Source organism: Harpia harpyja, chromosome 25 (assembly GCF_026419915.1).
Source record: "Harpia harpyja isolate bHarHar1 chromosome 25, bHarHar1 primary haplotype, whole genome shotgun sequence".
Taxonomy (NCBI): Eukaryota; Metazoa; Chordata; class Aves; order Accipitriformes; family Accipitridae; genus Harpia; species Harpia harpyja.
Window position 1 is genome coordinate 1 of NC_068964.1, and position 22921 is coordinate 22921.

General features: G+C 74.8%; 2 protein-coding genes across 2 annotated transcripts; one reads left to right on the top strand and one right to left on the bottom strand.

Moving 5' to 3' along the window:
- Positions 1 to 56: 56 nt before the first annotated feature.
- On the top strand, positions 57 to 7492 carry LOC128135814 (protein PRRC2A-like; the record flags this gene model as incomplete). Its single annotated transcript, XM_052774884.1, is given in 19 exon segments — positions 57 to 210; positions 1071 to 1269; positions 1372 to 1387; positions 1389 to 2577; positions 2580 to 3116; positions 3119 to 3443; positions 4009 to 4266; positions 4723 to 4840; positions 4843 to 4845; positions 4934 to 5051; positions 5129 to 5208; positions 5318 to 5533; positions 5619 to 5893; positions 5994 to 6183; positions 6504 to 6583; positions 6739 to 6835; positions 6837 to 6919; positions 7214 to 7276; positions 7355 to 7492. Coding segments are annotated over 18 exon segments (3954 nt in total), but the record flags the coding sequence as incomplete, so codon positions are not given.
- A 546-nt stretch (positions 7493 to 8038) lies between these two features.
- Positions 8039 to 18615, bottom strand: BAG6 (BAG cochaperone 6). The gene is given in 37 exon segments (XM_052774885.1): positions 8039 to 8201; positions 8562 to 8633; positions 8635 to 8709; positions 8788 to 8895; positions 8986 to 9075; positions 9194 to 9254; positions 9588 to 9620; positions 9622 to 9632; positions 9634 to 9741; positions 9853 to 9938; positions 9941 to 9976; positions 10307 to 10409; positions 10854 to 10879; positions 10882 to 10906; positions 11626 to 11795; positions 12340 to 12481; positions 12483 to 12659; positions 13193 to 13524; positions 13859 to 13937; positions 14244 to 14353; positions 14615 to 14714; positions 14820 to 14859; positions 14968 to 15028; positions 15140 to 15350; positions 15352 to 15396; positions 15528 to 15662; positions 15664 to 15726; positions 16719 to 16848; positions 16938 to 16942; positions 16944 to 17128; positions 17224 to 17296; positions 17421 to 17474; positions 17583 to 17729; positions 17731 to 17765; positions 18109 to 18226; positions 18315 to 18396; positions 18485 to 18615. Coding segments are annotated over 36 exon segments (3435 nt in total). The 5' UTR covers positions 18390 to 18396; positions 18485 to 18615; the 3' UTR covers positions 8039 to 8087.
- Between the last annotated feature and the right edge of the window lie 4306 nt (positions 18616 to 22921).

The following is a 22921-nucleotide window of genomic DNA, read 5'->3' on the forward strand; positions in this document are numbered from 1 at the left end:
CGCCCCCGGCGGGGCCCCCCCGGCCGCCCCCCCGCCGCCCCCCGGCCCCCCCAAAGCACTGTTCGCCGGCTCCATGGGGCGGCCCCCCCCCGCTGCCCCAGATGAACTTCGACCCGCGCTGGATGATGATCCCCCCTACATGGACCCCCGCATGATGCAGGGCCGGCCCCCCCCCCGTCGACTTCTACCCCCCCGGCGTCCACCCCTCTGGTAAGGGGGGGGGGGCACCAGCCCCATCGCATGGTTTTGGGGGGGACGACACTGGTTCCATAGTGTTGGTTGGGGGGGTGGGTCCAGCCCCTTAGCAGTACTGGGGGGGGTCTCTGGCCCCATGGAGTAGTTTGGGGGGGGCACCAGCTGCATAGCGTGGTTTGGGGGGGGGGCACCAGCCTCACAGTGTGGTTTTGGAGGGGGGGGGGCACTGGCTTCATGGTGTGGTTTTGGAAGGGGGAGCACGAGTTTCATATGTTGCTTGCGGGGTGGTTGCTCCCCATAGTGGTGCTGTGGGGGGGGTCTCTGGCCCCGTAGCGTGGTTTGGGGGGGCACCAGCCTCGTAGCGCAGTTTTGGAGGGGGGGTGCAGGCTTCAGATGTTGCTGGGCGGGGGTCCAGCTCCGTAGTGGTGCTGCAGGGGGGGTCTGTGGGCCCATGGAGCGGTTGGGGGGGACACCAGCCCCATCACGTGGTTTTGGAGGGGGGGGGCACGGGCTTCACATGTTGTTTGGGGGTGGCCCCAGCCTCATAGTGGTGTTGGGGGGGGGTCTCTGGCCCTATGAAGTGGTTTGGGGGGGGCCTCTGGCCCCACAGTGCAGTTGGGGGGGACACGAGCTCTATAGAGTGGTTGGGGGGGGTCCGTGCCCTTATAGCGCAGCTCAGGGGGGTTGCAGGATCGCTGGGGGGGGGTTTCCAGGGCCTATAGCACACAATGCGGGGGGGGTCGCTGGGAGTGGGGGGGTCCTGTGGGGCCCCATAGCACGGCCGTGGGGTGCCCCAGACCCCCACCCCCCCAGCAGGGCCGTGGGGCACCCCACAGCCGCCCCCCCGACCCCCTTTTCCTGTGTCCCCCCCCCAGGTTTGCTGCCACGGGAGCGCTCGGACAGCGGGGGCTCAGGCTCGGAGCCCTTCGAGCGCCCCCCCCCGCTGCTGCGGGAGCGGGGGACCCCCCCGGGGGACCCCAAACTGCCGTGGGGGGGCGATGCCTTCGCCCCCCCCGAACCGCGGGCCCTGCCCTCCCCCCTGCGGCCCCCCGAGGAGGACGAGAAGGGGCTCAGGTGAGTGCGGAAGGGGGTTGCTTTTGGGGGGGGGGGGTTAGCGAGATGGGGTGGGGGTCCCAGCCCCCCCACTGACCCCTGCCCCCCCTGCCGCCCCCCCAGGAGCGAGACGCCCCCCGTCCGCCTGCGGGACCCCGGGGCTCCCCCCCCGTACGCCGGCGCCTACCCGGCCTTCGCCGAAAACGGGGGGCCCCCGCCCCTGCACCGCTTCCCCCCCGGCGAGGAGCCCCCCCGGCCCGGCCCCCCCTGGCCCGCCGGCCTGGCCCTGCCCCCCGCCGCCGCCCCCCGCCCCGAACCCCCGCCCAGGGGGACGGGGGGGGCCCCCCGGAGCCGCCCCCCCCCACTGCCACCACCCCCCGGCCCCCCTTCAAGGAGGCCCCAAAAAGCCGCCCCCCCCCGAGCCCCCCAGCCCCCCAAGGAGGAGGCGACGGCGGCGGCGACGGCGGGGGGGCCCCCCAAGGAGGAGGGGGGGTCCCGGCGCCCGGAGCGGCCCCCCCCGCCCCCCCCCCCGACCCCCACAAGCCCCCCCGGGGCGGGGGCGGGACGCGGACGGAGACGCGCTGGGGCCCCCGCCCCGCCGGCCCCCGCCGCCCCCCCCCCGAGGAACCCCCCGAGAAGCCCCCCCGCCGCGCCGGCCCCATCAAGAAGCCCCCCCCCAAAGAGGAGGGGGGCCCGCCGGCGGCGGCGGAGGAGCCCCCCCGCCCCAAGGCCCCCGAGCCCCCCGGCAAAGACCCCCCCAGGCCCCCCAAGGCCAAGCCCGCCCTCAACGGCGCCGGCCCCCCCCACCCCAAGGACGGGGGGGGCGCGCCGGCGGCGGGGGGGGCGGGAGCGGGGGGGTCCCCGTCCCGCCGGCGCCGCGAGGCCGCCTACGAGCGGGGGGGGCGGCTTCGGGGGGGCGGGGGCGCGCCCGGGGGGGGCGAGGGGGAGTACTTCGCCCGGGGCCGGGGCTTTCGGGGGGCTTACGGGGGCCGGGGGCGGGGGGCGGGGGGGGGCCGCGGCCGCAGCCGCGAGTTCCGCAGCTACCGGGGGGACCCCTTCTACCGGCCCGAGGAGGGGAAGGCGGCCGGGGGCGCCGGCCCCCCCCCCGGCCCCCCCCCAGCCGCCGCCGCCGCCGCCGCCGCCCCCCCCCGCGGGGGGGCAGCGAGACGCGCAGCGAGGGCTCGGAGTACGAGGAGGTGCCCCCCCGCCGGCGCCAGCGCGGCTCCGAGACGGGCTCCGAGACCCTCGACAGCGACAAGGAGGCCCCCCCCCGCCGGGCCGGCCCCCCCCGCCCCCGGCCTGCCCCCCCGCTTCCCCCCCCCGCCCCGCCTGGCCGAGCCCGGCGCCGGGGGGGGGCCGCGGCCGCGTCTTCACCCCCCGGGGGGTGCCTTCGCGCCGGGGCCGCGGAGGCGGGGGGGGCGGCGGCGGGCGGGCGGCCCCCCCCCGGCGGCTGGAGCCCCCCCGGCAAGAAGGCGGACGCCGCCGAGAAGGAGAAGGCGGCCGAGAGCCACGACCCCCCCAAGGGCGGGGGGGGCGGCGCGGAGCGGCCCCCCCGCGGCGCCGGCACGGCCGAGCGCAGCAGCAGGACAAGCCCCCCCGCTTCCGCCGCCTGAAGCAGGAGCAGGCGGCCAGGATGGGGGGGCCGCCCCGCCGCCGCCGCCGCCCCCGCCGCCCCCCCCGGAGGAAGCGGGGGCCCCCCCCCGGCCCCGGCCCCGGCCCCGGCCCCGGCCGCGGGCGGCCCCCCCCCGGCGCCCGCTCCCCCGACCTCTCCAACCACAACTCGGACCAGGCCAACGAGGAGTGGGAGACGGCCTCGGAGAGCAGCGACGTGGGGGAGCGCCGGGGGGGGGCCGAGAGGGAGCCGGCCCCCGGGGGCCCCCCCGCGCAGAGCCCCCCCCGGCCCGGCCCCCCCCGGCCGAGCTCAGCCTGGCCCAGCGCAAGGAGCTCTCCAAGCGAAGCTTCTCCAGCCAGCGGCCGGGGGGCCGAGCGGCCGGGGCGGCGGGCCGGGGGGGCCGGGGGGGCCGGGACCCCCAACGGCGGCGGCGGCGGCGGCAGCAACCCCCCCCCGGCAGCGGTGCGGGGGGGGCGGCCGGAGCGGGGGCGGCCGAGGAGGAGGAGGAGGAGCGGGAGGAGCCGGGGTGGGCCGGCGGCCGGGGAGGGGAGAAGAGGGGGTGGCCTTCGCCCAAAAACCGCAGGTGCGCTGGGGGGGGGGCAGATGGGGCTGGGGGGGGGTCCTGGGGGGAAATGGGGCTGGGGGGGGTAACTAGGTCTTTTTTGTTGGGGGGGGAGTGGGGCTGGGGGGGTAAGTGGGGGTAAAATAGGGGGATAACTGGGGGCAGGGAAGGTGGCTGGGGGGGGAATAGGGGGATAAATGGGGCTGGGGGGGGGAACAGGATGAATTGGGGGGCGGAAGGGGGTTGGGGGGGTCCTGGGGGTAAAACGGGGGGGATAAGCGGGGTTGGGGGGGAAATAAGGGGAGAAATGGGGCTGGGGGGGTCTCCGGGGGGGGCGTAGGAAGGTGCGGGGGGGTCAGTTGGGTGTGGGAGCAGCTGGGGGGGTTATGGGGGGGAGGGTTGGGGGGTCAGTGGGGGGTTGGGGGCTACAGGGAGGGTCGGGGGGGGAAATGGCGTTTTGGGGGAGTTCTGGGGGCTGACAACTGGGCTTGGGGGGGGTTGGGGGGGGCTTCGGGGGCTCGGGGCGGGGTAGGGACCCCCCCTCACCCCCCTTCCTTCTCTCTCCCCTCCCCCCCCCCCCCCCCAGCCGTAACGCGGAGGAGCCGACCCCGGGGCTGGCGCTGCCGCCCCCCCCCTCGGCCTCGGCCGTCTTCCGCCTGGACCGGGTGGTGCCCAGCGACCCGGGCGGGATCCGCCGCGCCCTCGCCCAGCTGGGGGCCCGGCCCCGCCCCGCCCCGCCCCACGGCAAGGGGGGAGGCCCCCCTGCCCCCGGCCTGCCCCCCCTGCCCCCCCCGCCCTGCCCCTGCCGCCCTACGAGCCCCGCGGGACCCCGGCCTCGGAGCAGGTAGGACCCGGCGGTGACGGTGACGCGAGCGCCCCGCCTGCCCCACGGCTGCCCCGCGGCAGTCCCCGTTCTTTTGTCCTGCCCCACGGCAGCCCCCCTTCTCCTCTCCTGCCCCACGGCTGCCCCACGGCAGTCCCCGTTCTTTTCTCCTGCCCCACGGCAGCCCCCCCTTCTCCTCTCCTGCCCCACGGCTGCCCCACGGCAGTCCCCGTTCTTTTGTCCTGCCCCACGGCAGCCCCCCTTCTCTTCTGCTGCCCCACGGCTGCCCCGCGGCAGTCCCCGTTCTTTTCTCCTGCCCCACGGCAGCCCCCGTTCTCCTCTCGTGCCCCCCAGCCGCCCCCCCTGCCCCACAACCACCTGCTGGCAGCCCCGTGCCCCCGTCCCGCCCCCGGTCCCCCTCCCCGCCCCACGCCTCCGCCCCGTCCGTGCCCCACAGCCGCCCCCCGTCTCCCCCAGCCCCCGAGCCGCCCTTCCTGGAGCCGCCGGAGCCCGCTGCGCCCCATGGCCGCCCTCCGCGACGTCCCCGTGGTCGGCGGCTTCTTGGCCAAGCGCCGCGAGCGGGGCCCCCGCAAGCAGGAGGTGAGGTGGGGGGGTCCCTGGGCGGGAAGGGGGGGTGTCTCGCTCCCTGCCCCCCCCCACTGACCCCCCCCACCCGCTGCCCCCCCAGGACCCCCTGGGCTGCCCCGGCTTTGGGGACCCCAAGCAGGACGGGCCGGGGGAGCCGCGGGGGAGGACGGGCCCGGCCGAGGGGCTGACCCCGCACATCTGGAACCGCCTGCAGACCAGTAAGGCACTGGGAGGGTACTGGGAGGGGGACGCACACACAGAGGCCCCTGCCCTCACCCCCCGTCCTCCCCCCCAGGTGCCGCCCCGAAGCCCTTCGCCCCCGGCCAGGCCTGGATCGAGCCCCTCGGCGCCTTCGAGGATGTGGCCAGCACCGAGGTGAGGCTGGGGGGGGTGGTGTGGGGCAGGGGGGGGGCCCAGCCTTGCTTTGGGGGTCCCCCCACCCCCTGACGGCCCCCTCCCCCGATTTCGCGCCCCCCCCCCCCAGATGAGCCAGTCCGACAGCGGCGTGGAGCTGAGCGGGGACTCGCAGTCGTCCTCGGCCGCCTGCAGCCAGCGCAGCTCCCCCGACGGGGGGCTCAAAGCCCCGGCCCCCCCCGCCGCAGCAGGGGGGGGCAGCCGGGATGGGGGGCAGCCGGGCCCCCCCCTCCACGAGGGGCCCAAGGAGCAGAGGCGCCGCCTGCCCCCCCGCGAGGAGAAGAAGGTACCGGGGAGACCTCAGAAACAGGGGGGGGGGAGCTGGGGGGTGGGGGGCTCCGACCCCCCTCCTGACCCGCCCCCCCCCACAGATCTGCACCCCCCCCGCGGCCCCCCCGGACCCCATCGGCACCGAGCGCTCCCAGCGCGCCGAGAAAGCCAAAGCCCCTCCCGAGGAACCGGGCCGGGGGGCCCGGACGTCGGCGTTCCCCGGGGGGGGGCCGGACGCTTGGGTCCCCCCACCCGCCACCACGGGGGCAACGGGGGGGGCCGGACACTTGGGCCCCCCCCCCCGAGAACGACCCCCGTCGCCGCGGGCAGCGCCGTGGGGAAGAGCGAGAAGGAGGCGCTGCCCCCCCCCGCTGCGGCGAGGGGGTAAGGGGGCACCAGGCTTTTGGGGCGGGGGGGGATTCGGGGGGGGCCGGACACCGGGGTTCACTGTTTGTCTGTGTGTGTGTGTGTCCCAGCTCGATGCTGCCCCCCGGGACTGGGAGGTGCTGCCCGGGGGGGGCCCCCAGCCCCACGGGGCGGGCCCCGAGGCCCCCCCAGCCCGGCCTCCCGAGCCCAAGGGCCCAGCCCCCCCCGGGGACCCCCCCCGGACCCGGCCAGCGCCTCTACCCTGAGCTCTTCTACGGCGGGGCCGGCGCCGTGGGTCAGGTATGGGGCTGGGGGGGCCGGGGGGGGGATAGGGGGGGCTGGGGGAGGGTGGTGGGGGGTGAGTCTGGCTGCTGGCGGCACTTGGGGGGCAGTTATGGGTGCTGGGGGGGGCAGGGGTGGGGTGCTGGGGGTCTTGGGGAGCAGGTTGGGGGGGTTGGGGGGGGTCGTGGGGCAGGTCGGGGTGCTGGAAGTACGTTTTGGGGGGTGTGGGGGGGGGGGCAGGTGCACGGCCCCCAGTGTCACTTGTGGGGCAGAGAGGGGCTCCTGGGGGCACTTGTGGGTCGCAGTGGGGCTGACCCCCCCCGCTCCCCCCCACCCAGGTCCCCAGCACCCCCGTGGAGTCCCAGCTGGGCACCGGCAGCAGCTTCCGCCCCGGGACCCCCTCCCTGAACCCCTACAGGTACGGGGGGGGGGCATGGGGGGGGCAGCGCCCCACACCCCCTCTCCCCACAGTGACGGCGGCGTGGTCTGAGCCCCCCCCAGCTGGACGTGGGGGGTGGGTGTTGGGGGGGGGACACACACCCTCTGACCCCCCTCCCCCTTTCGCCCCCCCAGGCCGGTGTTCGTGGCGGGGGCGGGGCTCCCCCCCCTCCCCCTCAAGGGCCCCTTCGTGGAGTTCCCGGCCATGGGGGGGCCCGACCTGGCCAAGCTGGGGGGGGGCCGGGGGGCTGCTCTACCCGCCCGCCCCCCCCTTCCTCTACAGCCCCCCCTTCTGCCCGACCCGCCCCTGCTCCAGGTGAGGGGTGGGGCTACGGGGGGGCAGGGTTCAGGGGGGCGGGGCTACTGGGGGGGGAGCTGTGGCCCTGCGTTGGGAAATGGGTGACAGGAGCGGTGGGGGTGGGGCTTGGGGTGGGCGGGGCTGTAGGGGAAGGGGAGGGTGTAGTGGGCAGGGGTGTGGACTAGTGGGCGGGGCTAGGGCAGCGGTGGGCGGGGAGATGGGCGGGGTGGTTGCTGGGCGGGACAACCCCACGTGGGGAGGTGGGTGGGGGCTGAGCCAAGCCCCGCCCCTTCAGCCAACCCCGCCCTGCAGGTGCGGCAGGAGCTGACTCCGCCCTCTGACTTCTATGGGCAGGGACAGAGCAGCTTCCAGCAGGTAGGTCCCGCCCCACCGGGCCGAGCCCCGCCCCACCCAGGGGCCGGCCCTGCCCCTCTAACCCTGCCCCGCCCCCAGATGCTGCTGCCCGTGGTGGAGTCTCCGGTGCCGCCCGTCGTGAATTTCGGGGGGCCGCCGGGGCCCGCCCGCCCCCCCCCTGCCCCTCCTGCCCCTGGGGCGGCTGGTGGCCCCCCCCGCCCGCCCCTTCGGCCCCCCCCGGGGGACGCCCCGAGGCGCGGGGGGGGCGCGGACGCCCCTCGGAGCCCCCCCCTCCTCCCGGGGCGCCGCCGCCCCCGGGCCCCCCCCCCCCGCGGCCCCCCCGCGCCGCGGGCCGCCCCTCCCCCGCTGCCGCCGGGGCCCCGACGCCCCCCCGGTGCCTGGGGCCCCCCCCGGGGGCTGCCCCCCGCCCTGGAGCCCCCGGGGCCGCGGCCCCCCCCAGCGTCCTCAGTGACCCCCCGGGGGGGACCCCCCTATTTATGTGGGGCGGGGGGTGGGGGGAGGCAGGTGCTGTACATAGGGATGAATCCATGGGGCGAGAGACCGACTCGGGGGCGACCCCCCCCGCCCCAGCCCCCGGCTGTGGGGTGAAGCCCGTCCCTCCTAAGGGCGTGCTCCAAACCCCCGTCCCCCCCCCGGGCTGTGGCCCCTTTGTTAAAGAAACGTTGAAAAACGAAAAAAAAAAAAAAAAAACAAAACTTCCGTTTGCAAAAAAAAAAACCACCCCGAAAAAAGCAAATAAAAGGCGAAAAAGCAACGAGAGTGTTGGGGGCGGAGCCCGGCCCGGGGGCGGGGGGGCCAGGGGGCGGAGCCTTTATTGGGTGGGGCCGCGGGGGGGCCCCTCGTTGAAAGCCCGGTGGGCGTTGGGGAAGCGCCGGGGGGAGAAGTCGGGGTCCTCGCGCAGCCGCCGCTGCAGGTCGGCCTGGAGCTGGGGGGGGGGCGGGCTTGGAGGGGGCACGCCCCTCCGCAGCCCCGCCCACTGGAACACACCCGCCCACCCAACTCCTCACCTCTTCCCCGTTACTCACCCCCCCCCCCCCAACAATTAGTCTAAGGGGTGGGGCTGAGGACTGCCCCACCCGTATAAGCCCCCCCACCATGGGTTAGGACCCTCCCCAGGACACGCCCACATTCTCCTCCCCCGATGGGATACGCCCCCCCATCACCTCCCCCCGCCACGGGCCCCAACTCCGCCCCATCTCCCCATAGAACCCCCCACCCGCCCCAACCGTTCCGCCCCCCAGGCATCCAGCCCCTACGGCCCCCCCGTGCCCCCCCGTGGCGGCACCTGCTGGCGGTACCCCTCCTGCAGCGGCCCCTCGCTCAGCTCCCGGCTGAGGCTCTCGGGGGGGCCGAGGGGGGCGGGCGCCGGCGGCGCGGGCGGCGCGACCCACGGCTTCGGCCAGCAGCAGGGGGGGGCCCTCGGCCTGCATGGTCTGGGCGGGGGGAGGAGCAGGGGGTCAGCGGGGTGGGGGCTGGGGCGGGGCGGGGCTGGGGGCGGGGCGCGGCCCCACCTTGCGGCGCTTGGCGGGCATGCCGGTCAGGTAGGCGTCGCTGAGGGGCGGCTGCTGCTTCACCTTGCGCTGGGTCTGGATGTCCTCGCGGATGATGGGCACCCACTCCTGGGGGCGGGGGCGTGGGGGGGTGGGTCGGGGGGGCCTGCGGCGCCCCACCCCCCCCGCCCCGCCCCACCCACCCCCCACCCCACTCACCGGGGGCACGGCGGCCGCCCAGGGCTCGCTCTCGGGGGGCAGGGCCTCCTCCGCCGTGGTGGCGGGGGCCGGGGAACCGGCGCCGTCCCGCTGGGGGGGGGGGGGGGGGGGGGGGTTGTCAGGGGGAGGGGCCGGGGCAGGCCACGCCTCCCCCTAAGCTCCACCCCTGCCGGCAAAGCTCCCCCCCCCTTCCCCACGTCCCGTCTACCTGCGCTTCCTCCGGGGGGCGGCTCCGCCTCCTGCATGTCCATTGGCTCCTCGGGCAGCGGCTGCGGAGGGGGGGAGTGGTCAGTGGGAGGCGGGGCCCGGCACGGTGGGGGTTACAGGGGGCGTGGTGTTACCCACAGGGGGGTGGGGTTGGCTGGTGGGGGGTGGGGTTTCCTGCGCAGGGGGCGTGGTTACCTGGCGGGGGGGGGCAGAGCTGTCTGGAGGTGGGGTTTCTGCCTGGGGGGCGGGGTTTGTCATCAGCAGGTGGGGGTTATGTGGCAGGGGGCGGGGTTACCTGGCGGGAGGCGGGGTTTCTGGGTTGGGGTGGGGTTTGTCAGCAGCAGGTGGGGGTTATGTGGCGGGAGGCGGGGTTACCTGGCGGGAGGCGGGGTTACCTGGCGGGAGGCGGGGTCGCCGAGGCGGCGCACGTAGGGCAGGACCTGCTCGGGGGGTGACGGGCATCTGCTCCAGCACGGCCTGCAGCCGCATCCCCACCACGGCCGTCAGCCAGCTCACCAGCGACGGGGAGACGTCCGCCGACAGCCGCCGCTGCGGGCACAGCGCGCGTCGGGGGGGTGATGGAACCGGGGGGGGACACGCGAGGGTCCCGTGAGGGGCGGGGGGCCGCCGTCTCGCCCCCCCCCCCGTCCCCAGACTCACGATGCGGTCGCTGATGAGGGCCCCCAGCGCCGCCCGCTCCCCCCGCAGGCAGTGCAGGTTCAGGGCCAGGCACTCGAACAGCCCCGGTTGCAGAGCTCCAGCAGCCGCGGCCCGAAGCTCCCGTCTGGGATGGGGGGGGGCAGCAGTCAGACCCACAGGGGCCCCACAGCCACACCCGACAACCCACAGACACCCCCCCCGTGGGAGCCGAGGCCCCACAACCACCCGCTGCCCCGCAGCCACCGTGGAGCTCCTGAGACAGCCCCACCCCACCCCCCCATCAAGCGTGACAGCCCCCCCAACCCACAGGGAGCCCCGTACACACCCCCCCCGCAGCCCCACAACCACGCTGTGGTCTCTCAGCGAGCACCCCCTGCCCACGTGCCCCAGAGGATCCCAGTGAGCTGGGCCACTGCTCCAGCCCCACAGCCCCCCCCAGTGCCCCCCCGCCCACCGGTGCAGCGCAGGACGTGCAGCGCGATGCGGTTGAACTGCTCCTGCAGGAACTCCACGTTGGTGCGGGTGATGTCGACCCCCTCGGCCACCCGCACCCCAGCCTGGGATGGGGGGGGCACTGTTAGGGTGTGCTCACCCCCCCCCAAACTGCCCCATGGCCTCCCCTGCACACCCCTCCCCCGCTGCCCCCATAGGGAGCCAAGAGGCCCCTCAGTCCCACCGGGGCCGCCCCTCCCAGCCCCAGAACGATCCCACAGCCGCCCCTTAGCTCTCCTGAATGTCCCCCCCCCCCCCCCCCCCCCCCCCGAGTCCCCCACGGCTGTCCCAGACCCACACATATCCCAGAGCCAGCCCCATAGAGACCCCCCCCCAGCTGCACCCCCCCGCTCCATGGCTGCCCCAAACCCACATCCACCTCCCCCCCCATAGAATCCCCCCCCATCCCCTTAACTCCCCCCAAGCACCTCCTGGCCCTCCCAGCCCCTTAACTCCCCCCAACACCCCTCAGAGCCCCCCCAATGCCCACAGCCCCCCAGCCCACTCACGAAGCTCTCGCGGATGAATTCCTCAGCCCCGTGATCAGGGTGTGTGTGGCCGCCTGTGGGAGCTGCTGTCAGCATACCCCCCCCCCCCGGGTGATGGGGGGGCCCCAGCCCCACACATCCCCCCCCTTCCCACGGCAGGGATGAGGATAAGACCGGTGGATCAGGGCAGATGAAGGGATCGCAAAGGGATTTGGTGCATTCCTGGACATTTAGGGAGCCCCAAGAGAGGGTTGGGGGGGTCCTCAGGGTGATTACGGGGTCCTGGGGGGACTAGGGGGCCCCCAGCTCGCTCTGTTCTTATTTTTGGGGGGGGTGTCCTGCCTACCCCAGTGCTGCTGGAAAGTGTTAGGGGTTCCCCAAAGAAAAAGTTATTGGGGGTCCAGGGAGCTTATAGGGTTTGGGGGGGGGGTGGGGGGGGCCTGGGGGCAATTACCCCCCCACCCCAACTCACTCTCTTACTATTTGGGGTGGGGAAGCTGCTGCATTCTCTGGTGCTAGGGAGGGTTACAGGGTCCCCGGAGACTTCTGAGGGGTCCCCGAGAAGGCCGTGGGGGGTCTCAGGAAGGGGGGGGGGGGGTCGTCTTTGGAGCATTAGGGGGTCCGTGGGAGGGTTGGGGGGGGTCCCAGAGGATGGGTTAGGGGCCCCCAGCTCCCTCTGATCATATTTAGGGGAGTCCTGCCAATTCTAGCACTGCTGGAAAGAATCCTGGGGTCGCGGGGAAGGTTACGGGGTCCGGGGGGGGGGGGGGGGGGGGGGATGGTGCGTGCTCACCCGTACGTTGGCGTCGGTGGGCTCGCGCCCCCCCAGGTATCGCTGGCGGAAGCAGCGGCGCAGGAGGGCTGCAGGCGCTGGAGGGGGCTGGCAGCGCCCGTGCAGCAGCAGCACCACGTCCACCATGGAGAGGTGCTGGCAGATCAGCGCCAGCAGCGCCCCGAAAAACCCTGGGGGGGGACACGGGGTGAGGGGGGGACACCCCACAGCCTGCATGGACACCCCCCCAGAAGGGCAGGGAGGGGACCCCCAGGCGGCCAGAGGGGACATGGACAACGAAGGGTTGCAAGGGGTGGGAAACTACCCCAAAACTGGGGGGGGGGGAATGGGGGGCACCCAGAAAATTCTGGGTGAACTTGGGACACCCCCATAAAATAGAGATGAAATAGGGGGCACAAGAAACTGGGGGGGGCGATTTGGGGGGACAAGAAAGAAGCGTAACTTGGGGGCCCCCACAAAAACAACGGCAGATTGGGTTCCACCATAAATTTGGGATGAATTTGTCCCCCCCCACGCCCATAACTGGGCACATTGAGGGTCCCCATGAAACTAAAAGGAAGCCGCCCCCGCCACCCCAAACCAGCCCCCCGCAACTTAATCGCAGCATTCGCAACGAAGAACAGCACCCCAAGCGCGCTAAAGCCGGGGGGGCCCCGAAATCCCCCCCAGCCCTGCCCAGGGGGTCCCAGCCCCCCCTCACCGTCGGGGCCCTGCCCCCCCCCCTCGAGGAAGCCGGGGACCCGCTCAGGCGCTGCAGGAAGGCGGCGATGCTCTCGGGGGGGCCGGGGGGGGGCGCGCCCAGGGAGCCCAGCATGGAGGAGAGCACGCCCTGCACCACGCTGGTGAAGAACTCGGGGGCAGCGCCTCGGGGGGCCCCCCCGGCCGAGCCCCCCCCGCGGAGGGGGGCGGGGAGAAGGGGGGGAGCCCTCGGGGGGCGGGGGCGGGGAGGGGGGCGGGGCCGAGTCGGAGGGGGGCGGGGCCGAGTCGCTGGGGGGAGGAGCGTCGGCCGGGGGGGCAGGGCTGCCCTGGGTGGCCTGGGGGGGGGGGAGGGGAAGGGGGGGTTACGGGGAGTGCTGGGGGGGGTCTCCCAGCATGCGCTGGGGGATCCACCCCCACCATACCCCACCCCGGCTCCTTCTCTGGCTCCGCCCCCATCAGACCCCACCCCTGCTGCCCTCTAGCCCCGCCCCTCTTCATCACACCCTGCCATTCCCAAGGCCCCCCCGTAGCTCCACCCCCTCCCCATCGTGCCCTGCCCCACTGCCCACGAGGCCCCACCCCCTCCCCATGTGGCTCCACCCCCTCCCAGTGAGACCCCACCCCTGCTGCCCTCAAGCTCCACCCCATCAGCCTCTAGCCCCACCCCTCTCCATCACACCCTGCCATTCCCAAGGCCCCCCGTGGCCCCGCCCCCTCCCCATGAGACCCCACCCCTGCTGCCCTCTAGCCCCTCCCCTCCTCATCACACCCCACCTCCCCTTCCCAAGCCCCCCGTGGCTCCGCCCCTCCCATCGCACCCCACCCCTTGACTCCACCGCCCCACACCACGCCCCTTCCCACGATGCACCTGGAGGAAGTCGGCCACGCCCTGCAGGAAGGCGGGCACTCCGGGCATCGCCACGGCGACAGCAGGGGCTGGCCCCGCCCCCAGCAGCCCCCCCAGCAGCTGGGCCAGGGGGGGCTCCTCGGCCCCGCCCGCGGGGGGGGGAGGGGGAGGAGGAGGAGGAGGCGGGCGGGGCCGAGGCCGAGGGCACCGGACCCCCGGGGCCCCCCCCGCCGTGGGGGAGGGGGCGGTGGGAGGGGGGGTGGTGGCGGTGGGGGGGGTCGGGGGGGGGCCCGAGGAGGAGGAGGAGGAGACGGGGGGAGGGGCGGGCGAGGCCGAAGAGGAGCCGCCCTGGGCTGGGGGGGGATGGGGGGGGTTGTCAGGAGGCTGCAGGCCCCCAGCCCCCCCCAACATCCCCCAGTACCCCCGTAACACCCCCAGTGCCCCCCCACAACACCCCCCAGTGCCCCCCAGTGCCCCCGTAATGTACGCCAGTGCCCCCCCACATCCCCTGGACCCCCCGCGATGTACCCCAGTACCACCCCCCCACCCAGTGCCCCCCCAACACCCCCCAGTGCCCCCCCGCACCCCCACAACACCCCCCAGTATGCCCCCCCCACCCCCCGACACCCCCCCATCCCCAGTGCCCCCCCGCCCCATTAACACCCCCCCCCTTTTGCCCCCCCTCACCCAGCACCAGCGGCTGCATCAGGAGCTGCCCCACGAGGCCGCTGATCACCTGCGCCAGCGACGCGCCCCCCCCGGGGGCCTGGGGGGGTCGGGGGGGGTCAGACTTGGGGACCCCCCAACCACTGGACCCCCCTCAACACCAGGACCACCCCCCCCAGCCCCGAGACGCCCCCCCCAACCACCCTGAGAAGCAAAACCACCCCCCCCAGCCCAGGACCCCCCCCCCCCCCGCTGTAAGTCACACAGGGCTCCCCACCTCAACCCCTGGGGACCCCCCACCCCCAACCATGGGGTGTCCCCCCCACCCCCAACCATGGGGTCCCCCCCGCCCCCCCCAGTGACCCTGCAGCTCCCCCGCCTATCCCTGTGGCCCCCCCACACTCACGGGGGTGGCGGTGGCCTGGGGGGCTCCGGGGTGCGTGGGGCGGGGGGTGGGCGCCGTGGGGCGGGCGATCACCACCCGGGCGGGGGCCTGGAACCCCCCGACAGCCTGGCCTGGGGGGGAGAGGGAAGACGGGGGGCTGAGGGGGGCGGCCATGTGGCCCCACTCCCCACCTCTGCCGTGGGGCAGCCCCACATCCTGCCCTGGGGCAGCTTCCCCACCGCGCCGTGGGGCAGGGTGGCAGCGCCGTGGGGCACCCCCCAGCTGTGGGGCAGGACTGTGGGGCAGCTCCCCGCCGTGGGGCAGCTCCGTGGAGACCCCCCCTGCTATGGGGCAGGACTGTGGGGCAGCTCCCCGCCGTGGGGCAGCCCTACCTGTGGCGGCGGAGGCGGCGGCGGCCACGGCCTGCTGGGTGATCTGGTGGGCCACGGCCTGCAGGAACTCGGGGGGCAGCGGGGGCAGCTGCAGGGGGGCCCCGCCTTGGGGGGGGGGGGAAGGAAGGGGTGCTCAGGCCCTGCCCCACGTCCCCCCCAAACCCCTGAGCAACCCCCAGAACCACCCCCTGCCCCCCAACTCAACCGAGGTGCTCCCCCGGTGCCCCCCAGGGCCCCCAGTCCCCCTCCACCCCCCCAAATCCCCCTCCAAGTACCCCCAACCCCCCTCAGTGCCCCCCCAGCCCCACAGCCACCCCTCCAAATCCCTCCCCCAGAGCCCCCCCATAACTCACCCATGCCCAAACCGTGCCCGGGGGGGGCCGGCTGCGCCCCCTGCTGCCTGCGAGCCGGAGTCTGGGGGGGGGGGGGGGGGAACAACACACGCACCATGAGGGGGGATCAAAGCAGGGGACCCCAGTGTCCAGGAGGTGGTTTGGGGGGGCCCGGGGGGGGTCCCCGACTCACCCTGGATGTTCATGTGCATCATGACGACGGGTTCCACCGTCTGGTGCGAGATGCGGATGACGCGGGGGGGCCCCGGCTGCGCCCCGGGGGGGCCCGAAGGCTGGGGGGGGCCCGGGGGGGGCGGCAGCCCCTCGGGGGGATCCCCGGGGGCGGCTGGGGGGGCAGAAGGGGGCCCCGGGGGGCTCTCAGCCGGGCCGGGGGGGGCGGGGGGCCCGCGCCCCGTTCCCCGTCATCGTCACCGTGGTGCCTACGTTGATCTGGGGGGGGTCGGGGGTGTCAGGGGGGGTCCCCGGACACCTGGGTCTCCCCAACCCGCTGGGGCGACCCCCACCCCACAGCAGCCCCCATACCAAGGCCCCCCCCGCCCCCCCCCCCCGTATCCCCCCACCTGGATGGGGATGGCGGCCTGCTGCAGCAGCATGGGGGGGCCGTAGTGGGGGAGGGGCCGGGCGAGGTGGAGGGGGCGGGGGGGCGGCCCCCCCAGGTTGCAGCGCAGCTCCGACAGCGCCACCAGCGCGTTTCCCCAGCAGCCGCTGCCCCTCGCCCACCAGGTTCACCAGGCGCTGCGCCTCCTCGCGCCCCTCCGTCCTGCGGGGACGGGGGGTCAGGGGGGGCCCCGATCGCCCAGAGACCCCCTGACCCCCCCAAGCCCGGCTGGTGCTGCGAAAAGACCCCCGCGAGCAGGCGACACCCCCCCCCCATACCACATGGCATCACCCAGAGCCCCCCAACCTCCCCCCAGTGTCCCCCAGAGCGCCCCCAAGTGACCGCCCCCCCCGGCCCCACATGGTACCCGCCCAAACCCCCAAATGCATTAACACTAATAGACCTTAACCCCCCCCCATGCACCCACGTGGTACCGCCCAAACCCCCAAATGCACTAACACCTCTCAGGGACTTTGACACCCCCCCCCCCCCCACCACGTACCTACATGGTACAGCCCAGGCCAATCCCCGCCTCCCCGGCCTGCTCCACCCAATCAGCACCCATCCCCACGACATCACCAGCAAGGGCGGGACTTAAGTGGTCCACACCACTCTCCCCAAAAAGGAGGGGGACTGCACCGTACCGCCAATGGGAAGGCGGAACCACGACGGGTTATACCATCAGAGTGGGGAGAGGGGGGAACAGGACCCGGCCTAAACCATTACCCCAAGCTGCGGGGGTGTCATGGACTGTACCATTATCTCCCAAAAGCAGGAGAACCACGTGGGCTGTACCACAACCCAAACGGGAACCATGGCCCCTACCACCACCCCAAAGCGGGGGGGGGGGGGGGGGGGGGGATTAGTCACAGGAACATTCACAGGGCAGAGACCCGACACAGGCCGTACCACTTCCCCATAGAAGGGGACACACGTGGCCCACGGTCCCTCCAGAGACACGCACACGGACTGTACCACGTCCCTGCAGGGGGGCACACTCGTGGGCCGTACCACCTCCCCGCAGAAGGGGACACACGCACGCACGGGCCGTACCACCCCAGGGAGAGGCTGTGCGCCTCCAGGAACACCCCACCGCCCTGAGGAAAAGGGGGGGCCGCAGCCCCCGACTCCCCAGGGCCCCCCCGAGACTCACGTTGTTGTTGTAGTCGGCGGAGGCGGCGCTGCCCAGGATCTCCTGGTAGCGCTGGCGAAAGGGCTCCAGCCGCCCCTCCAGCCGCCGCAGCTCCCCCAGCACCTCCACCAGCTCGGCCGGCGAGGGGTGGCTGCGGGGGGGCAGGCAGCGGGTGAGAACGGGGCCCCCCCCAGGCCGCCATGCCCCCGTGCCCTCCCCACCCTGGGCCTTTTCGCTTACTTGACGGCACCCTCCGGGGCCGGGGGGGGCTCGGGGCCGGGCTGGGGGGGCTCCTCGCTGCCCGTCACTGCCGGTTCCGAGGCCTCCATCCGCTCCTCGGGGGGGGTGGCGGGGGCCTCCGCGGGGGGCTCCTCGGGGAGGGGCGGGGGGGGCCCCTCGGCCTGGGCGGGCGAGCGGGCCCCACTGCTGCCCTGGGGGGAGGGAGGAGGGGGAGTTGGGGGGAGCTGGGGGGGGCCGCTCCCACCCGGCTGGGGTTTAGGGAGGTCTTGGGGGGGTCCCCGCTCACCTCCAGGCGGTTCAGGATGCCGGATGTCCCGCAGCATGTGCTGGGCCACCAGCAGCCGCATGCGGGGCTCGCTCTGCAACGGCAACAGGGGGCCGACGTTGGGGGGGATGGGGCACAATGGAGCCCCCCCCCCCCGCCAGGCCCCCCAACCAGACCCCCCCGGCAGAGGGACGCAGCCCCCACCCCCGGGCACCCACCTGGACGGGGCCCTGGTCCATATTGATGTGGACGTCAACGGAAGAACCGTCGATCTGCGGGACGGCAAAACCCCCCAGATCCGCCCCAAATCAACCAAAACTGCGCGTTTCCTCCCAAACCCCCCCACCCCCCCGCCAAGCCCCCCACCACCCGCCACTCACCGGGAGGTTGAAGGTCCCCACCATGACGTAGCTGTTGGCGTTGCGGTCGTGGCCGGGCCCCCGGGGGCCGCCCCCATTGTGGGGGGTGGAGGAGGACCCTAGCCCTGAGGGACCCCCCGAGGAGGGGGACTGGGCCTGGGGGGGGGCCCCGTTCCACCAGGTGGATCACTTTGCCCCCCACATCTGCTCAGGGAAAGAAAAACGGGGGGAGGGGGGTTGTGTCACTGACCTGCTGGCCCCCAGGGCTCCCCCAAACACCCCCCCCCAGGCCCCATGGAGGGGCCCTGACCCTCGCCCAAGCTCCCAAACGCCCCCCTCCAGCCCTGAACCACCCCACGGTGTGCCCCCAAACCAGCCCCTGACCCCCTTAAACACCCTCCCAGCCCCCCAAGCCTGCCCCAAGCCCCCAAACCCCCCGCCAGCCCTCACCCACCCCCTGCAGGCCCCCAGCCCCATAACGACCCCCCCCAAGTTCCCCCAAATGCCCTGCAACCCCCCCAAAACACCCCCCCCGCCCCCTCCTCACTATATTCCTTCAGCTTCTTGTCGTCCTGCAGCACCCGCCCCTGGTAGATCAGGCGCTGCTTCTCGGCCGCGATGCTGACGGCGCCGGCGATGCGCTCCTTGAACTCCCGCACCGAGATCTGGGGGGGACGGGACGGGACGGGACACACCGGGAGGGGTCACCCCTGCCCGTCCCCTGCCCGTCCCCCTGCCCGCCGCCCGCCTCACCTCCGGCTCCACTTGGAAGCTGCGGGTCTGCGAATCCAGCGTCTTCACCAGCACCTCCAGCCGCTCCTCCGCCATGGCGGCCCTGAGGCGGGGGGGGGCGTTACCCCGCTGCCCCCCCCCACCCCGGAACGGCCCGAGCCCCCCCCCGCCGCCTCCCGACCCCCCCCAACCTCAGCGGGGACGGTTCCGCCTCGCTGCGACGTCTCCGGGGGCGGCGGGGCCCGGCGGGGCTGAGCGGGGCCGACGAGCTGCCGGGCGGCTCCGTCCCTCCGTCTCCTCCGGCCGACGCCGCTGCGCATGCGCCGCGCTGGACCCCCCCCCCCCCCCGGCCGGCAGGGGCTGCCCCGACGCGCGCCTGCGACGACGCCGACCCCGCCGCGACCGCCCTACGGCTCCCGGACCCCCCCGTCGCCGATCCCGCACCCTTCCCGGACCCTCCCGGAGCGTCCCCGCCGCTCTCCGTCCCGCTCCCGCCGCTCGGCCGCCGCACCCGGATCAGGCGCCCGCCGCCGGCGCCCCGGCGGGGTCCTCGGCGCGCCGCGCACGCGCGTAGCCTGTCCCGCCGCCATTTTAGTGGCGGCCGCCATTTCCTTTGAGGGCGCCGCCATCTTTGGTGCGGGGCGAGTCGTCCCCACCACCCCCCCCCCAGCCACCCCCCCCCCCCGCGTCACCGGCACCCGCTGCTGGGACCCAAAATCCCGTTTATTTACCAAAAAACCGCGTGGGGGGGTGGCCCCGGGGCCCGCGAGAGGGGGGCGTGGCCACGGGGCGGAGGAGGCGCTGCAGTGGGCGGGGCCTGCGCGCCCCTGGGCGGGGCCTGAATTCCGGCGCATTCACGTGTGTGGGCGGAGCTGGCTACGGTGGGCGGAGCCTCCCCGAGCGTGGGGCGGAGCCAAGAACCCGGGGCGGCACCAATCATAGTGGGCGTGGCTATGGCACAGGTGGGCTGGGCGTCACAGTGGGTGGAGCCTCGGTCCGTGTGCGTTTCACAGCAGGGCGGAGCCACAGTCCTTACGATGTCACAGTGGGCGGGGCCTGTCCTGGCGGCCCCACGGGGGGCGGAGCCTCAGCCCCCGCCTGGGCCTTTCACAGTGGGCAGAGCCACAGTCCTCGTGACCTCACAGTGGGCGGAGCAATCGTCTCAGTGGGCGGAGCCTCAAAACCTTTTCAGTGGGTGGGCCACTGTCTTTGGGACCTCCCGGTGGGCGGAGCCTCCCCCGTGGGCGGGGGCCTCTCCCTGCCCAGGACCCCACAGAGGGGGGCGGGGGGGGGGAAGGTTTGGGGGCCTGTCACCACCTGGAAGGGGCTCAGCCAGTGCTGGGGAGGGGGGGGGCCCTGTCACCCACCGTCCCCCACCCTTGCTGGGGGGGCCCAGAGCCTGGTGGGGGGGTCCCGGTGGTCCGGGGGGGGGCCCCCCCTAGTCCACGCAGGGGCCGGCCACCAGCACCCTCTCCCCTTCCTTGCACCCGGGGGTCTCCCAGCGCTCGGTGGGGGGGGTCCCACCACTCCGTCAGGGGGTCGTCCCACTCCGGGTGGGGGTCCTGCTGCTCCACAGGGGGGTCCCACCGCTCCGGGGGGGGCTCCCGCCCTTCCAAAGGAGCGCCTCGTCGCCGCTCCGAGGGGGGATCCCGCAGCTCCGCAGGGGGCTCCCGTCCGTCGGGGGGTCCGCGCGGCTGCTCCTCCGGCTCGGGGGGCTCCCCCGGAGGCGGGGGGGCCGGCGGGGGGGCGACGGGGGGGCCGGGGCGCAGGCTGGCGGCCAGCACCAGGGCCTGCAGGAGGGCGTAGAGGGCGGCCAGGGGCAGGAGGTGCCGCAGCAGCAGCCGCAGCAGCAGCCGCAGCGCAGCGGGCCGCCAGCAAGAAGGCGACCACCCCCTGCAGCCAGGCCCCCCCCCGCGCCCCCCAGCCCCAGAGCCCCCAACGCCCCCCCGCACCCCCAAGGCCCCCAGCGCCGCCCGCGCCGCCCCCAGGCACCCCACGGCGCAGAGGTCGAAGAGGTGACGCGCCAAGGCCAGGCAGATTTCCAGGGGGTCCGGACCCCCCCCCAGCTCGGGGGGGGGACCCCGGCCCCACGGCGGGTCACGCACCCAGCGCCACATCGAGGTGGGGGGGGGGGGCTGCAAGAGATGGGGGGCAGTGGAACACACTGGGGGGCAGGGGGGTGACAGAGACCCTCCCCAGGACCACCCAGGTGAGGCAGGGGGTGACTGACACCCCCCTAACATCACATATGGGGCAGGGGGTGGCCAGACCCTCCCCCCCGAAGACCGCTAGAAAGAGCAGGGTGTGATATCCGCCCCCCCCCAGCGCAGCAGGGGTTCACAATGACCCCCCAGGGACCCACAGAATATGGGGGGGGGGGGAAGACCCCTGTCCCCAAGAAGGGACACAGGGTGACCCCCCTCCATGGGGCAGGGGGTGACACTGACCACCCCCCCCAGCCCCACGTACGGGGCACAGCGAGGCCCTCCCCTCCCCGTACGGACCCCAACCCCCTCCCCAGCCCCCCCCCCACCTCCCTGACCCCCCCCCATATCACGGGTCTCACCTCGGGGGGGGGGTGTGACCCGGAAGTGGTCGGGGCGCGGGGCGGGGCCCGAAGGCCTGGGTCCCTCAGGGGTGGGGGGGGGGGCGCCCCCGGGCGCCTGGGTCCCTCTTCCAGGGGTGAGGACCCCCCCCGGACGGCTGGGTCCCTCTGGAGGGGGTGGCGGGGAGCTCCCCGGACGGCTGGGTCCCTCCCGGACGCCTGGGTCCGCCCGGGACGGGGAGGGGCCGGCCGGAGCGTTCCCGGGAGGAGGGGGCCGCGCCCGGACGTCTGAGTCCACTTGTGGGGGGGGGACGGGGAGAGCCTGGACGCCGCCGTACCCTCACGGGGGGGGGGGGGGGGGGGAGGCGGGGCCCACGCCAGCGACCCTACAATAACACCCGCCCCCCCCCCCGCCCCGCGTACCTCACCCAAGATGGCGGCCGCGCCGCTGCCCCCTCCCAAAATGGCGGCGGGCGAAGGCGGGAACGGCGCGTCACGTGACTACGGCTCCGACCACCCACCCCCCGGTAACGCGCGCCCCCTGCCGGCCCAAGAAAGCGCAGAGGCCCCGTCCGGACCCAAACTGGCCTTTATTTCACCCAAACGCGCCCGCGCCCCTCCCCCCTCCGGCGGCGCCGTCGGTCCCGAGGCCTCGTCCGGGGCTGCAAAGAGAGAAACGGTGTCGGGAGGGGGGGGGCGGGAGTCCCCATGGCCGGTACAGGGGGGGTCTTGGGGGGGCCCGGGGGAGGGGGGGTCCCTGGGGCCCGGCCAGGGGGGTCTCGGGGTACGGGGGGGGTCCCCAGGACCAGGACAGGGGAGGCTCGGGGTACGGGGGGGGTCCCCAGGACCAGGACGGGGGAGGCTCGGGGTACGGGGGGGGTCCCCAGGGACCAGGACGGGGGGGGTCTCGGGGTACGGGGGGGGGTCCCCAGGACCAGGACGGGGGGGTCTCGGGGTACGGGGGGGGTCCCCAGGACCAGGACGGGGGGGGTCTCGGGGTACGGGGGGGGTCCCCAGGACCAGGACGGGGGGGGTCTTGGGGTATCTGGGTGTCCCCAGGGCCTGGAAAAGAGGGGTCGCGGGGAGTGAGGGGCCCAGGGCCAGGGAGGGGCGTCAGGGGGTTTCGGGGGTCCCCACGGGAGGGGGGGGTGGTGTCCCGGGGGGGGGGGTCGCGGCGGCTCAGGGCGCTGCGAGTGGTCCTCACTGCGGGGTCAGACGCTCTTCGAGCCGGTTCCTCATCGCCGCCGCGACCCGGTGGGGGGGGGGGTGTATCACGCGTGGGGGGGACACGGGGGGTCCCAGGGGTGGGCGAACGGACACGGGGGGGTCTTACCCAAGGGAGATCCGGGTCCCGGCGGTCGCTGCCACCTGCAACAGACGGAGGGGGGGGGCGTGGGCTGTGAGCACAGCGGGGAGCACGGCGTCGGGGTGGGGGGGGGGGGGCGTCGCTCAGGCCTATGGCGTCCCTCAGGGAGGGTCGGAGACTCTAGTCTTTGGCGTCATCAGCGCGACAGCCCCCCCCCAAGTGGGGGAGATGGACCCAGGTATGTTCGTTCCCCCCCCCCCCCACCCCGGGTACCCCGGACCCCCCGCTCACCCCCGCGGCCCGGCGCGAAAGGAGGGCGCGCCACCCCTGCGGCCCTTTTATAGCGCCGGCGGCCTGGCCCCGCCCCGGCCCCGCCCACCCGATTCCAAGATGGCGGCGGCCACCCTACCCCGGGAAAGCGTGGCCCCTCCCCTCCCCAAGAGCCCGCCTCTCGCCCCGCGCGCTCAGCCCCGCCCCTTCCAGACTAACCCAGTCCCGCCCCTCCCCGAACTCGTTTCTATCCCGGCCCCGCCCCGCCCTCACGCCCCGCCCCCCTCCCCAGGCCCCGCCCCCAGTCAGTCCCGAGGTCACGGCCGGGTCAGGCAACTTTATTACCAAAAAAACCAGAAATTGTACAGCCGGGGGGGGGCGGGGGGACCCCGGGGGGGGGGGGGGCAGAGGGGCCCCGGGGGGGCTCAGGGGGGCCCCGGGGCCCTGCTCCCCCCGGGCTGGCGGCGTGAAGGGAGATTTTTCCTTTTCTTTTTTTTTTTTTTGTCT